This window comes from Hemitrygon akajei, chromosome 7 (genome assembly GCF_048418815.1).
Source record: "Hemitrygon akajei chromosome 7, sHemAka1.3, whole genome shotgun sequence".
NCBI lineage: Eukaryota > Metazoa > Chordata > Chondrichthyes > Myliobatiformes > Dasyatidae > Hemitrygon > Hemitrygon akajei.
In genome coordinates this window covers 180,444,249-180,460,141 of record NC_133130.1, presented here as the reverse complement: position 1 = coordinate 180,460,141, position 15,893 = coordinate 180,444,249, and the positions used below count along the sequence as shown (strand labels likewise).

At 40.3% G+C, this 15,893-nt stretch overlaps 1 protein-coding gene across 3 annotated transcripts in view; it reads right to left on the bottom strand.

The window, feature by feature from the left end:
- The window catches only part of LOC140731241 (neuronal calcium sensor 1), a 77,468-nt gene that overhangs the window by 12,242 nt on the left and 49,333 nt on the right, over positions 1 to 15,893 (bottom strand). For all 3 annotated transcript variants that reach the window (XM_073052776.1, XM_073052777.1, XM_073052775.1), the window contains 5 exons: positions 8,602 to 8,740; positions 6,528 to 6,606; positions 5,195 to 5,283; positions 3,497 to 3,574; positions 1,576 to 1,699 (listed from right to left, as the gene is read on the bottom strand). In XM_073052776.1, the coding sequence (XP_072908877.1) occupies positions 1,601 to 1,699; positions 3,497 to 3,574; positions 5,195 to 5,283; positions 6,528 to 6,606; positions 8,602 to 8,740 (484 nt within the window). In that variant the 3' untranslated portion in view covers positions 1,576 to 1,600. The remainder of the gene's footprint in view (positions 1 to 1,575; positions 1,700 to 3,496; positions 3,575 to 5,194; positions 5,284 to 6,527; positions 6,607 to 8,601; positions 8,741 to 15,893) is intronic.

Sequence of the window (15,893 nt, the reverse complement as noted above, 5' to 3'; positions counted from 1 at the left end):
GCAAACACAAAATACTCTGCAGATGCTGGGGTCAAAGCAACACGCTGGAGGAACTCAGCAAGTCGGGCTGCATCCGTGACAACGAAACAGTCAACGTTTCGGGCCGAGACCCTTTGTCAGAACTGAAGAGGGAAGGGGCAGGGGCTCTATAAAGAAGGTGGCGGAGGGTGGGAAGGAGAAGTCTGGTGGGTGCCAGGTGAAAAACCAGTAAGGGGAAAGATCAAGGGGTGGGGGAGGGGAAGCAGGGAGGGGATAGGCAGAAAAGGTGAAGAAGGAATGTAAGGGGAAAGCACTATGGGTAGTAGAAGCAGGCGGAACCATAAGGGAGGTGACAGGCAGCTGGAGGAGGAGGCAGAGTGAAACTGGGATGGGGGAAGAGAGGGGGAGGGAATTACCAGAAGTTGGAGAATTCAATGTTCATGCCAAGGGGCTGGAGGCTACCCAGACGGTATATGAGGTGTTTCTTCTCTAACCTGAGTTTGGCCTCATCGTGGCAGTAGAGGAGGCCATGTATGGACATATCCGAATGGAAATGTGAAGCAGAGTTGAAGTGGGTGGCAACCAGGAGATCCTGTCTGTTGTGGCAGACAGAGCGGAGGCGCTCGACAAAGCAGTCCCCCAATCTGCGTCGGGTCTCGCCGATGTAGAGGAGCACCAGATGCAATAGATGACCCAACAGACTCACAAGGGAAGTGTTGCCTCACCTGGAAGGACTGTTTGGGGCCCTGAATGGTGGTAAGAGAGGAGGTGTAGGGACAGGTGTAGCACTTACACTTGCAGGGACAAGTGCCAGGTGGGAGATCTGTGGGGAGGGATGTGTGGACCAGGGAGTCGGAAAGCAGAAAGCAGAGGGGGGTAGAGAGGGAAAAATGTGCTTAGTGGTGGGGTCCTGTTGAAGGTGGCAGAAGTTGCGGAGGATATTGTGCTGGATCCGGAGGCTGGTTGGGTGGTAGGTGAGGATAAGGGGAATTCTGTCCCTGTTGTGGTGACGGGAGGATGAGGTGAGGGCTGAAGTGCGGGAAATGGAGGAGATGTGGGTGAGGACATCATTGATGACAGCAGAAGGGAAACCACGATCCTTAAAGAAAGAGGACATTTGAGATGTCCTGGAACGGAAAGCCAGTAAGCAAAATCTTTAATGGCTAACAATTTTGATGTACTTGTGATAAATAAATCTGAATTTCAATGAAAAAAATATAATCAGAAGCATTCAAAGTATAAAAGTGGAGTGTTTACTAATGATTTGTGATTCACTAACCAAAATAGTTTACACTCAGCTCAGTAATATAATGGAGGGAATGCAACAAATTTAATTACAACTTTTTAATTGACTTTAACGCAACATTCAAACCAAAGAGCTCCAACTAGAATTATTTGGGACTGCTTAAATAGTATCTTTCCTTCTATTAGAACGTCATTTATGCATTGAAGGCTCTTAAAGCAGTATCAAGTAGTCCCTTAATAATGTTTATAACATATTTAACTATTCTAGATTTTTTTTGTGGGTAGGTAACACTAGTACCTGAAATTTGAAGAACTGCTTTAAAAACAAAAACAGTTGTGATCATAACTTACCATGGCACAAGGGAGGGTGCAGGGACTATACTAGACCATCATATAGAGAAAGCGCTTGGACGATAGACGGATCAGCTTTTGATCCCTCTTGAAACTCCTGTAGTGTTAACTTCCCATCGGCATTCTGTAACATAGGTAATTAAAGTTAGTGATCGCAATAATGGAAATACTACAGTACTAAGCAAAATTCTGAGGCACATATAACAAAAATGCTTTCAAAAATATCAAAAAATTACTATAAAGAGCAGTAAATAGTTAAAAAACTAAACAAAAGCAATTTTGGTGTGACCCTTTGCCTTTAAAACTGCATCAATTCACTAAGTTACACTGTCTTTAAGTTTTATAAGAAAATTGCTTGGTAGGTTATTCAAAGCATCTTGGAGAACCTGACAAAGTTCTTCTGCAGACTTCGGCTGTCTCACTTACTTCTGTCCCTCCAGATAAGCTCAGACAGCCTCAGTGATATTGAGATCAGGGCTCTGGAGACTATACCATCTGTTGCAGAACTCCTTCTTCTTCTTCTTCCTGAAGATAGTTCTTTAGTATCTTGGCCGTGTGTTTGGGGTCATTGTCCTGCTGCAGAATGAAGTTGGGACCAATCAGTTGCCTCCCTGATGGTGTTGCATGATAGATGAGAATCTGCTTGTACTTCTCAGCATTGAGGATTCCATTAATTCTGACCAGATCACCAACTCTATTTGCAGGAATGCAGCTCCAAACCCACAGGGAAGCTCTGCCATACTTCCCTGTCGGCTACAGATATTCATCCTGCTTGAGCCAAAAATTTTAAATTTTGACTCGCCAGTGCAATTGTTCAGCACATCAAGCTTTGTGTTTTGGTGCCTAGGTGAGCCTCTTGCCTTTGTTTTCACTTTGGAGAAAGGGCTTTTTGGCAGTAACTCTTCCATGAAGATCTCTTTTGATAAGACTTCTCCAGACTGTAGAAGGTGTAGTGGTTTCTCTGAGTTCAGAGCTGAAAGCAGTGCTGGACTTCTTCTCATTTAGAAGGGATGTCAGTTTGATGTATCTCTTGTCAGCTGCACTCAGTTTCTGTGGCCGATCACTGCGTTTCTAGTCCTCAGCCTTGCCTGTTCCTTTGTACTTCTTCAGAAGAGCTTGGATAGCACATCTTGAAACTCTCCTTTGCTGCAAAATTTCTGCTTGGGAGAGAGCTTGCTGATGCATGATGATCACCTTGTGTCTTGTTAATATGCTCACTCAAGCTGTGGTGGAAGAGTTGATGACTTGAAGGTTAAACTGTCACATCTGCCACACTCTCACTTTTTAGTTTGGTTGACCTTTGCCCAGTTTGATTCCTTCTACACCTGTTTCTGTTAATCAGTTTAATTCATTCAACTCATTATGTCATTGATCATTCACATCTGTTCATTATCTTTGTTTGATCATGCACTGGCCTATATACTACAAGGTAATCAAGTTTTTATTTGAAATGTAGTCTATTATTTACTATGTTGCTTTCTTTAACAAAATATAAAACTTCTCTAACTTTTTTTTGAAAACGAATGTTTGGAAATCTACAGTTTACTATTTTCTACTGACACTAATACAGAAGGCAATGAAAAAATAAACATTTAAAACAAAATTTATATTTTCTGAGACTTTTGCACAGTACTCTGTTCTGGTTTCGACAGTCAACTGGTAAGGACAAAGCCACTCTTTATTAATCAGTTACCCAAAGAATAATTTTCAAATTTACTATTAGGGTAGTAACTTGTAGTGAATCTCACAGCATGGAATCAATGCAATTGTCATTCCAATCAGATGACTGACTGGGTTTGTTCTACAACATAGACAAGTCACCAAAATGGATAAAGACTGAAGCTGAAAATTACCAAATATACCCCAATACTAGACTTAAATTCAGTTATGATGTAATACAAAATATGGCCAAACTCATTACCTTGTCCATCATAGCAAAAATCCTATCCACTCGTTTCTCTGGTGTGTTCTCTTCTTCAGGCAGTTCCACGGTATTACCCTAAGAATCCAAATATAAGACATCAAAAACTTTTTTTTTAAAAACAAGAAATGTAATCAATGAATGGTTAAAGTTGACACACCAGCACTTGTAATGTTTAAGTGAGCTTGGTCACTTTTATCAATATTAAATGAAATCAATATATGTAGTTCTGAAATATTTAATATAAACAAAAACAATCAAAGTTTGTATTTGAAGATAGGATTAAAAAGTAACAAATTTCAGGCTGAAATTATACTGTACAAAAGAGAAATAAATCCCAGAATAAAGGAAATGAAGAACATGAGAAGGAAAGAAAATTTAACTCAGTAGACATTAATTGAAAAGTAACATTCCTTCAAGTACAAGTGCTACAGCACAAAAACAGACACTTCTGCTCATCAAGTCCATGCTGAACTATTATTCTGCCTAGTCCCATTGAACTGCACTTGCAAAATAACCCTACATACCCCTACCATTCTGGTACTTATCCAAACCTCTCTTAAATGTTGCAATCAAACTTCCACTGGCAGTTCATTCCACATTCACATCACCCTCATAGTGAAGTTCCTCCTCTGGTTCCCCTTAAATATTTCACCTTTCAGTCTTAACCAACCTCAGTGGAAACAGTCTGCTTTCTCCACCTGGGTGTCTGAACACATTCCTTTAAACAGAGCGTATTTTCAGGAATAATTGACTGCATTCTTGACACTCCAATACAGTTTAACATAAAGAACCATACATTTGAAGTAATTGGCTGATCAAGATACACAAATTATATAATTACTTTTTAAGAGATTACATTCATAACAGTAATTCACTAATTATTTTAAGTATGAGTGTATTTTACTTCAGTAACAATAACCACCAATTTCAGTGTGAGTGTTTAAGTCCATATTCTTTCTCAGTAATAACCGAAATTGCACTGCATGAAGGGCAATCCTTTGCTCCAATTTGTGAATATGAAGAACACTAAAGCAAAAGTCTATACTATGGTCTATCCTGTTGTGTTTTGCTATCAGTGTATAAAGTTGTCTGCTGGACATGTCCAAGTATTACCAACACATCACGCAATCAGAGTGGCTTATCAGATTCCATCTGCCACAGGACTTCATTTTTCTCAGAGAAATTCCCTTTGTTCCACCCACACTTCACTGTAACGTGGACTAATTTATTTCCTTCTCCCCCCCTTAGGTCTGATGAAGGGTTCCTCATCTGAAACTTCAACTATTTCCCCTTCCAGTTGCTGCCTGACTGGCTTAATTCGCCAGCTGGCTTCTATTTTTATATATAACATTAGCTCAGTTTTACTTATCCTGCTCTTATAGTTTTAGCACACTGGGCAGATCCTACCACCACCATTAACAACACAACTACACAACAAAACCCAGAGTTTGCCAGTTTCACTTAGTGTTTTACACTTAATAAGGTAAATCCATGCAAAATGTCTAAAAGGTCTGTGAAATTTAAACCATTCTAAATGTTTTTTAAAAAAGGCTAAAATTCTCAGTGTTAGACTTCGTACTAATGCCAGTTTTTCAAAACGGATTTCCTTCAAGTAAAAAATAAGAGAATGAGGTTTGATAATGAAACTGGAAAGCAAAAAAGTGCACTTCATTTTAATCTTCAGCAGTTACTTACCACCATCTGATAAATAGCATCCACAATATTCAGCATCTCCGTCCTGGTGATGTAGCCATCATTATCTAGGTCATACAGTTTAAAAGCCCCTGAAACAGCATGTCAAGCATTATTGCATGTTCAAAATTAACACCCTCAGGCAGACTGTAGGAAAAATGTAGACTACTGTAATCATACTAATGTTCACACTTCAACCACAGACTGACTAAAATTGACAACTGCTCTCCTATAATATTCCCAGAGGGGACAATTATGGAAGGATTCTTGTAGACAAGGGAACAATGAATAAAGAAATAAAGATTTTAGTATCACATAATAGGATACGATGTGCATTCAATTAAACAATATAAAAACAGTAGCTGCTGCTATTTTGTCTTACAAATTTATGTTAGGCAAAGGCAGCACAGAGGTGCTATAAATCCACTACAACCTGAATAGCACAACCAATGCAATTATCTGGGCATAATTGTATGGTAGCACATACAAAATGCTGGAGGAACTCAGCAGGTCAGGCAGCATCCATGGAAATGAACATTCAACATTTCATGCCAAGACTCCTCTTCAGGACATTTTAAAGTGTTTGAGCAACTGGACAAATAATCCATAGACTTAGTCCAATAAACCAGATGACATACTTTCAAATCACAAAATGGCAGACTGAGAATCTAATTATAACACATTTTAAAATTTAAAAAATGGTATCATAAAAATATGTAAGCAAGATTGTCAAAAACCAATCTGATGAGCAATTACTATTTAGAAAAAGAAGAATGGCAACCTCAGTCTGACTGGCCTCAGTGATCCAATTCCATATCAACCAACACATTCTTAATTGTCCTACTTAAAATGACTGAGCAAACCACTATTGTATTAAATTGGTTTCAGTTTAGGAATAGGCAAAATGTCAACTATGGCTATATGCTAGGAATCATTCAACAAATAAAATTAATTCTGATTAATGGATGAAAAATGTTGCAGAATATTCCAAACTAAATTTTGAAAACAACTACACTGTGGGCAGTAAGAACTGATGATAAAAGACATAACAAAGACAAGAGATTCTGAAGTTGCTGGAAATCCAGAGTAACACACACAAAATGTTACAGGAGCTCAGCAGGTCAGACAGCTTCTCTGGAATTTAAGAAAAAAGTCAACTTTTTGGGCTGAGACCCTTCATTAGGACAGAAAAGAAGATGCAGAAAAATTATGGGTATATTTCAGGTCACAGAAATAAATCACCATTTAAATTTAGTTGCTAGAATCGAAGTACAGAACTACATATTTACATCTGCATATGCAGATGCACAAGACTTGAGTTAAATTAGTTACTTACATCGCAATTTTTCATCCAGAGTCCCACGTGAAGTTACTGACAGTGCTTGGATAAACTCAGAGAATTCAATCTTTCCATCCTGAAAATTCATTCAGAGGCATCTTCATCAACTTATGTAAAGTAGACTGGTATTCAATTTTAGCATTTCAATCAATCATTTCAAACCTATCCCTGCACCCGAGTGCATAAACTAGGCTGACTATACTATGCTTTCCTAAGTGAAACCTACCTTGCGGAAGATACAGTCTTTTGGGGGAATGTTCAGCTACGGTCACATCATCTATTTTAGGTGAAATAAGATCCCAAGCAGAATTGAACCAAGAGGAGAAGAATTCTAGGCCAACAGCACTCAACTGATACAGCCAGAACACATCAACTTGCCTTTATCTCTTTTTGAACTGAAATTGTCTGCAGCAATTCAAAATCAAAGTAAGACATTTCAATGTGTAAATAATGGGCTGTAAAATGGATGACACACAAAGTGACCAAATGTACTTTCTTTGAAATATATTTGCAAAAGAATGAGGTGTATTCCCATTTTCCAAGCTATGGAAAAACAACACAGGGTGGTACAGTGGAATTAAAACAGAAAATGCTGCAAATTCTCAGTCGGTCAGGCAGCATCTGTGGAGAGTAGAACATCTAACATTCCAAATCAGTCACCTTTCACCAAATTTGGAGAGGTGGAATAACAAATGTATTGGGTTGCAGAACAGAGAATGGGTGGACAGGGAATGTCTACAACAAAGATTGGATGGGTGACTGAAATGTTGTTGATGTCATGGAGAAATAGCCGATAAAGGTTGGTCAATCACAGCTGATCTTTCTGAAGGTGTACATACAGAATTGGATGAAATAAAAGCAAACACTGGAAATACTAAGTAAATTTGGTACATTGTAGAGTGAAAAGACTGAGTTAATGTTAACAGATGTACACAGGTAAGTCTGATTATCTGAAATTGTTGAATCACTATTACACCAAGGGCTGTAATGTACTTAAATGAAGATGAAGAGCTTTATCAGAACTGTGTAATAAGCCAAAGACAGAGAGGTCAGAGTAAAAATAGGATGGAGAAAAAAAAATGACAGGTGACCAAAAATTCAAGATCATTCTCATAAATTGAACAGATATTTTTGCTAAGGACCATCCAATCTTCACTCTGAGTATTAAATGCAATATACTAATATGGAAGTGGTGCATGAGAATTATTGTTTCACCTATTTGGGCCCTGGTTGATAGGAAGGGATGAGGATGAGGCATGTGTTACATGTCTTGTAATTGCTTGAAGGAAAATGGTTGGTTGAGAAGGATGAGTGAACCAGCGAGTCATAGACTGAAAAGGAGAGGAAGACATGTTTTATAATAGAATTTCATTAAAGATTGTGGTAAAATGGAAGCTGGTGGGGTGAAAGGACAACGGAAATACTATACTTGTTTTGGCTGGGAGGACAGGGCTAAGATCTGAAATGCAGGGAACAGAGCAGACTAGGTTGACAGCCCTAAAGTACAAGGCCAGTCAAACCCTCAAACATTGAATAATATCACGAGTTATCTGATCTTGGATACTGCCCTAACATCAGAATAAAAAACAATAATGCTGGAAAAATGGAGGAGGATAGGGGAGAATGAAGCAGGATGGAAGAAGATAGCTTTGGAAGTTCACAATCTTGAAATTAGGACTGATCACCAACCCATCATCTTAAAAGCAAGTATGAAAGTCGAGAGGGGGGAAAAAAATATAATATAAAGGGTTTCAACTGGGTGCTTCCAGCAGTTTCAATTTTTATTATTTATCCTTGGCTAGCTGTCTTATTGCAGTGATGTCCTCACAATGTAACTATTAATTCACAAGCAATACATTGCTACAACAGTAGGACTTAATATTGATTGGATATTCCTCCAAGTCACCCAACATAAACTATGTTCGCAATCTGTTAAATTTATACACTATTCTGAAATTATTTTAAAAAACCTATAAATCTTATCTATAGCCAGTCGTTTGACAATTTTGATACCTGACTTTTATCCAAATTAATTTACTTCAACAAAGAAAATGCAAAACAAGCAACTCACTTTATTCTCATCGAATACGTCAAAGACAAATTTAGCAAACTTTGTAGGGTCTCCACAAGGAAAGAACTGTTTGTAGATTTTCTGGAAGCCTGCTGCATCAAGCTGTCCACTGGGGCAATCTTTAATGAATCCTTTGTACCTATCAGATAAAATATTAACAGGGGTTATTTCAAGAGTAAACACATAAATGCAATTAAAACTTTCATTCCATACTAAATCAAATTTCATGTGCAAACATTTACATAATATATTCTCTAATATGTATTCTAAAAAGGGAAGCTTATATAATATCCCTTTTATCCCTTGTTATCATGATGCTGAATCAAACTGCCCTCTCTCTCACATTACAGACAAGATATACTACCCAATTTCTAAAATTTGTTATACAAACCGCTTTACACTATTGAGTGCTACACTTACCATCACAACCATCAACTGAAACTTGTTTACTTTTAATTATATTTAGGATATTACAAGACCAGAAAGTCCCTCAAGCCACTGGGATCTAATTCAGAATAACAAACCTATCACCTTCCCATTGCAGGTATAGTTGCAATAAAGTTTGTGAAACCTTTGCAATTACCTGGTTTTCTGCAATAATCATTCATAAAATGTGATCTGATCTTCACCTAAATCACAATAATAGACAAACACAATCTGCCTAAACTAATAACACACAAACAATTGTACTTCTTCACATCAACACTTGGTACACTATTTCAACGATCACAGTCTAGGTTCAAAAAGTATTTGAACCTTAGGGGTAATGCCTTCTACAAAAGTTAGTTGGAGTCAGGTGTCCCAATCAATGATATGAGACTGGAGGTGTGGGTTGTAGAGGTAAACTGCTCTATAAAAAAAGACGCACAAAGTCAGGTTACTCACAGAGCCAGCTCTTCTTAAGAAAGATCTATATGTGCATCATACCTCGATCAAAACAACTTTCAGAAGACCTTAGAAGAATAATTAGAGATGCATAAAGCTGGAAAAGACTACAAAAGCATTACTAAAAACCTGAGTGTTCATCAGTACACAGTAAGAGAAATTGTCTACAAATGGAGAAAATTCAGTACTGTTGCTACTCTCCCTAGGAGTGGGCATTCTGCAAAGATCGCACCAAGAGCACAACATGCACTGCTGAGGGAGGTGAAAAAGAACCCAAGGGTAACAGCAAACAACCTGCAGAAATGTCTAGAACTTGCTAAAGTCGCTGTTTTTCTCTATAAGAAAAACACTGAACAACAATGGTGCTCATGGAAGGACATCACAGAGTAAACCACTGTCCTGCAAAAAAAAAGCTACGTGTCTCAAGTTTGCAAAAGACCATCTGGATATTCCACAATTCTTCTGGACAATGTTCTGTGGACAGATGAGACAAAAGTTGAACTTTTTGGCAGAAATGCATATCGTTATGTTTGGAGGAAAAAGGGCACTGCACACCAACAGCAAAAGCCCAACCCAACTGTGAAGCATTGTGGAAGACGTATCATGGTTTGGGGCTGCTTTGCTGCCTCAGGGCCCGGACAGCTTACAATCGTTGAGAGAATAATGAATTCAAAATTGCATCAAGAGAATGTCAGGGTAGCAGTCTGTCATCTGAAGCTTAATAGAAGCTGGATGGTGGAACAAGACAATGATCCAAAACACAAGAGTAAATCAACAACAAAATGTGTGGTTTTTTTTTTTAAAAGAGAAAATTTGTGTTTTGGAATGGCCAAGTCAGAGTCCAGGCCTTAACCCAATTGAGATGCTGTGGCATGACCGGAAGAGGGCTATTCATGCAAGGTATCCCAGAAATATTGCTGAACTGAAACAGTTTTGTATGGAGAAATAGCCTAAAATTTCTCCTCGCCATTGTGTATGTCTGATCAGCAGCTACAGGAAACATTTAGTGGAGATTATTGCTGCCAAAGGAGGTTCTACCAGTTATTAAATACAAATGCTCACATACTTTCTTCAGCCTGGAAAGTGATTGATTAAACAATGTGTTCAATAAATAGTCTGTGTGGCTAGGCATAGCTCAAATATGATCTATAAATTTGCTGATGATACAAGCATTGTTGGTAGAATCTCAGATGCAGACAAGAGGATATACAAGAGCAAGATATACAACTAGTGGAGTGCTGTCACAGCAACAACCTTGCACTCAACGTCAGTAAGACGAAAGAGCTGATTGTAGACTACAGGAAGGGTAAGACAAAGGAACATACACCAATCCTCATACAGGGATCAGAAGTGGAGACAGTGAGCAGTTTCAAGTTCCTGGGTGTCAAGCTCTCTGAGGGGTCCCAACATATCAATGCAGTTATAAAGAAGGCAAAAGAGTGACTATATTTCATTAGGAGTTTGAAGAGATTTGGTATGTCAAAAAACACTCTTAAAAACTTCTATAGATGTACCGTGGAGAGCATTTTGACAGGCTGCATCACTGTCTGATATTTGGGGGGGGGGGGGGGGGTCTACTGCAAAGGACCAAAAGAAGCTGCATAGGATCATAAATTTAGTTGGCTCCATCTTGGGCACTAGCCTACAAAGTACCCAGGACATCTTCAAGGAGTGGTGTCTCAGAAAGGCAGTGTCCATGCACCTAGAGCATGTCCTTTTCTTATTGTTATCGTCAGGTAGGAGCTACTGAAGCCTAAAGGTACACACTCAGCGATTCAGGAACTGCTTCTTCCCTTCTGCCGTCCGATTCCAATATGGACGTTGAACCTGTGAAAACTATCTCACTTTTTAAATATATGTTATTTGTTTTTGCACAATTTTTAATCTATTCAATATATGTATAGTGTAAATGATTGATATATTTATTTTTTCTTCCATATTATGTATTGCATTGAACTGCTGCTGCTAAGTTAACAAATTTCACAACACATGCCAGTGATAATAATCTTGATTCTGATTCTAAAGACATGAAAAATAAAATTACGTGTTATTTGTTTAGGCAGATCTTGTTTGTATATTATTGTGACTTAGTTGAATATCAGGCCACATTTTATGAATAATTAGTGCAGAAATGCAGGTAATTGCAAGGGGTTCACAAACGTTTTCTTGCAACTGTACCTTGTTTTCTTAAAGAAATACCTGTTAAAAGCTTCAACATGTATAAGTGCAAACAAGTGCAAGGTGATATGGTAAATAGTCAGGTGTTACTATTTTTGATATTTCAACACAAAAAGTGTGTTAAAGACAGAGATTAGCTTTATTTGTCAAAACACAGTGAAACGTGCCATTTGCATCAATGGTCAACACAATCTGAGATGAGTTGGGAGTAACCTGTTAATTGTCACCATGCTTCTGCAACCAACATAGGATGCCCAGTACTTACTAACCCTAATTTATATGTATTTGGAATGTAGAAACATAGGAAACCTACAGCACAATACAGGCCCTTTGGTCCACAAAGTTGTGCCGAACATGTCCCTACCTTAGAAGTTACTAGGCTGACCTATAGCCCTCTATTTTACTAAGCTTCATGTACCTATCTAAAAGACCCTATCGTATCCAACTCCACCACCATTGCTGGCAGCCCATTCCACGCACTCACCGCTCTGAGTAAAAGAACTTACCCAACGTCTCCTCTGTACCTACTCCCCAGCACCTTAAATCTGTGTCCTCTTGTGGCAACCATTTCAGCCCTGGGAAAAAGCTTCTGACTATCCACGCAATCAATGCCTCTCATCATCTTATACACCTCTATCAGGTCACCTCTCATCCTCATTTGCTCCAAGAAGAAAAGGTCAAGTTCACTCAACCTATTCTCATAAGGCATGCTCCCCAATCCAGGCAATATCCTTGTAAATCTCCTCTGCACCCTTTCTATGGCTTCCACATCCTTCCTGTAGTGAGGCAACCAGAAATGAGCACAGTACTCCAAGTGGGTTCTGACCAGGGTCCTATATAGCTGCAACATTACCTCTCAGCTCCTAAATTCATTTCCACTATTGATGAAGGCCAATACACCATACGCCTTCTTAACCACAGAGTCAACCTGCGCAGCTGCTTTGAGCGTCCTATGGACTCGGACCCCAAGATCCCTCTGATCCTCCACACTGCCAAGAGTCTTGCCATTAATACTATATTCTGCCATCATATTTGACCATCAAAATGAACCACTTCACACTTAATTGGGTTGAACTCTATCTGCCACTTCTCAGCACAGTGTTGCATCTGATCAATATCCCACTGTAACCTCTGACAGCCCTCCACACTATCCACAACACCTCCAAGCTTTGTGTCATCAGCAAACTTACTAACCCATCCCTCCACTTCCTCATCCAGGTCATTTATAAAAATCACGAAGAGTAAGGGTCCCAGGACAGATCCCTGAGGCACTCCACTGGTGACTGACCTCCACTCAGAATATGACCTGTCTACAACCATTCTTTGCCTTCTGTGGGCAAGCCAGTTCTGGATCCACAAAGCAATGTCCCCTTGGATCCCATGCCTCCTTACTTTCTCAATAAGCCTTGCAAGAGGTACCTATCAAATGCCTTGCTGAAATCCATATACACTACATCTACTGCTCTTCCTTCATCAATGTGTTTAGTCACATCCTCAAAAAATTCAATCAGGCTCGTAAGGCATGAACTGCCTTTGACAAAGCCATGCTGACTACTCCTAATCATATTATACCTCTCCAAATGTTCATAAATCCTGCCTCTCAGGATCTTCTCCATCAACTTACCAACCACTGAGGTAAGACTCACTGGTCTATAATTTCCTGGGCTATCTCTACTCCCTTTCTTGAATAAAGGAACAACATCCGCAACCCTCCAATCCTCCGGAACCTCTCCTGTCCCCATTGATGATGCAAAGATCATCGCCTGAGGCTCGGCAATCTCCTCTCTTGCCTCCCACAGTAGCCTGGGGTACATTTCATCCAGTCCCAGCAATTTATCCAACTTGATGCTTTCCAAAAGCTCCAGCACATCCTCTTTCTTAATATCTACATGCTCAAGCTTTTCAGTCTACTGAAAGTCATGACTACAATCACTAAGATCCTTTTCTATAGTGAATACTGAAGTAAAGTCTTCATTAAGTACCTCTGCTATTTCCTCCGGTTCCATACACATTTTCCCAATGCCACACTTGATAAGTCCTATTCTTTAACGTCTTATCCTCTTGCTCTTCACATACTTGAAGAATGCCTTGGGGTTTTCCTTAATTCTGCCTGCCAAGGCCTTCTCATGGCCCCTTCTGGCTCTCCTAATTTCCTTCTTAAGCTCCTTACCAGTAGCCTTATAATCTTCTAGATCTCTAACATTACCTAGCTCTCTGAACCTTTTGTAAGCTTTTCTTTTCTTGACTAGATTTATTACAGCCTTTGTACACCACAGTTCCTGTACCATACCATAACTTCCCTGTACATTGGAACATACCTATACAGAACTCTACACAAATATCTCCCGAATGTTTGCCACATTTCTTCTGCTGTTTTCGCTGAGAACATCTGTTTCCAATTTAAGTCTCCAATTTCCTGCCTGATAGCCTCATAATTCCCCTTACTCCAATTAAACGCTTTTCTACTGGCCTGTTCCTATCTCTCTCCAATCCTATTGTAAAGGAGATAGAATTATGATCACTATCTCCAAAATGCTCTCCCACAGAGATATGACACCTGACCAGGTTCATTTCCCAATACCAAATCAAGTACAGTCTCTCCTTTTGTAGGCTATCTACACACTGTGTCAAGAAACCTTCCTGAATACACCTAACAAACTCCACCCCATCTAAACCCCTCACTCTAAAGAGATGCCAATCAATATTTGGGAAATTAATATCTCCCATCACGACAACTCTATTATTACACCTTTCCAGGATCTGTTTCCCTATCTGCTCCTTAATATCCCTGTTACTATTAGGCGGCCTATAAAAAACACCCAGTAAAGTCACTGACCCCTTTCTGTTCCTAACCTCCACCCACAGAGACTCCATAGACAATCCCTCCATGGCGTCCACCTTTTCTGCAGCTGTGACAACAGTGCCACGCCCCCACCTCTTTTGCCTCTTTCCCTGCCCTTTCTGAAACATCTAAAACCTGGCACTTGAAGTAACCAATCCCGTCCTTGAGCCATCCAATACTCTGTAATGGCCACCACATCATATCTTCAAGTATTGATCCACGCTCTAAGCTCATCCACTTTGTTCACAACACTCCTTGCATGAAAATAGACACATCTCAAGCCTTCGGTCTGAGCGCGTCCCTTCTCTATCACCTGCCTATCCTCCCTCTCGCACTGTCGACAAGCTTTCTCTATTTGCGAACATCGTTTTCCCCAGTCTCTTCAGTTCAGTTCCCACCCCACAACAATTCTAGTTTAAACTCTCCCCAGTAGCCTTAGCAAACCTCCTTGCCAGGATATTGGTCCCCCTGGGATTCAAGTGCAACCCGTCCTTTTTGTACAGGTCACACCTGCCCCAAAAGAGGTCCCAATGATCCAGAAATCTGAATCCCTGCCCCCTGCTCCAGTCCCTCAGCCATGCATTTATCCTCCACCTTATCCTATTCCTATTCTCATTGTCACGTGGCACAGGCAGTAATCCCGAGATTACTACCTTTGCGGTCCTGCTTCTCAACTTCCTTCCTAACTCCCTGTAGTCTTTTTTCAGGACCTCTTCCCTTTTCCTACCTATGTCATTGGTATCAATATGTACCACGACCTCTGGCTGTTCTCCTTCCCACTACAGGATATCTTGGACGCGATCTGAAACATCCCAGACCGTGGCACCTGGGAGGCAAACTACCATCAGAGTTTCTTTCCTGCATCCACAGAATCACCTGTCTGAACCCCTGACTATAGAGTCCCCTATCACTACTGCCTTCCTCTTCCCTTCACTACCCTTCTGAGCCACAGGGCAAGACTCTGTGCCAGAGGCATGGCCACTGCTGCTTCCCTCAGTAGGCTGTCCCCCCCCAACAATACTCAAACAGGAGTACTTGTTGTACAGGGGTACTCTCTAGTACCTGACTCTTCCCTTTCCCCCTCCTGACTGTGACCCACTTGTCTGTCTCCCGTGGCTCCAGTGTGACCACCTGCCTGTAACTCCTATCACCTCCTTGCTCTCCCTGACTAGGCGAAGGTCATCGAGCTGCATCTCCAGTTCCCTAACGCAGTCCCTCAGGAGTTTCAGCTCGACACACCTGGTGCAGATATGGCCATCTGGGAGGCTGGGAGACTCCAGGACCCCCCACATCTGACAATGAACACAGAAAACTGGCCTCACACACATAATTCCTACCTCGCCTCATCCCGTTACCGTCTAAGCCCGTTAAGCCAAAGCACTACCAC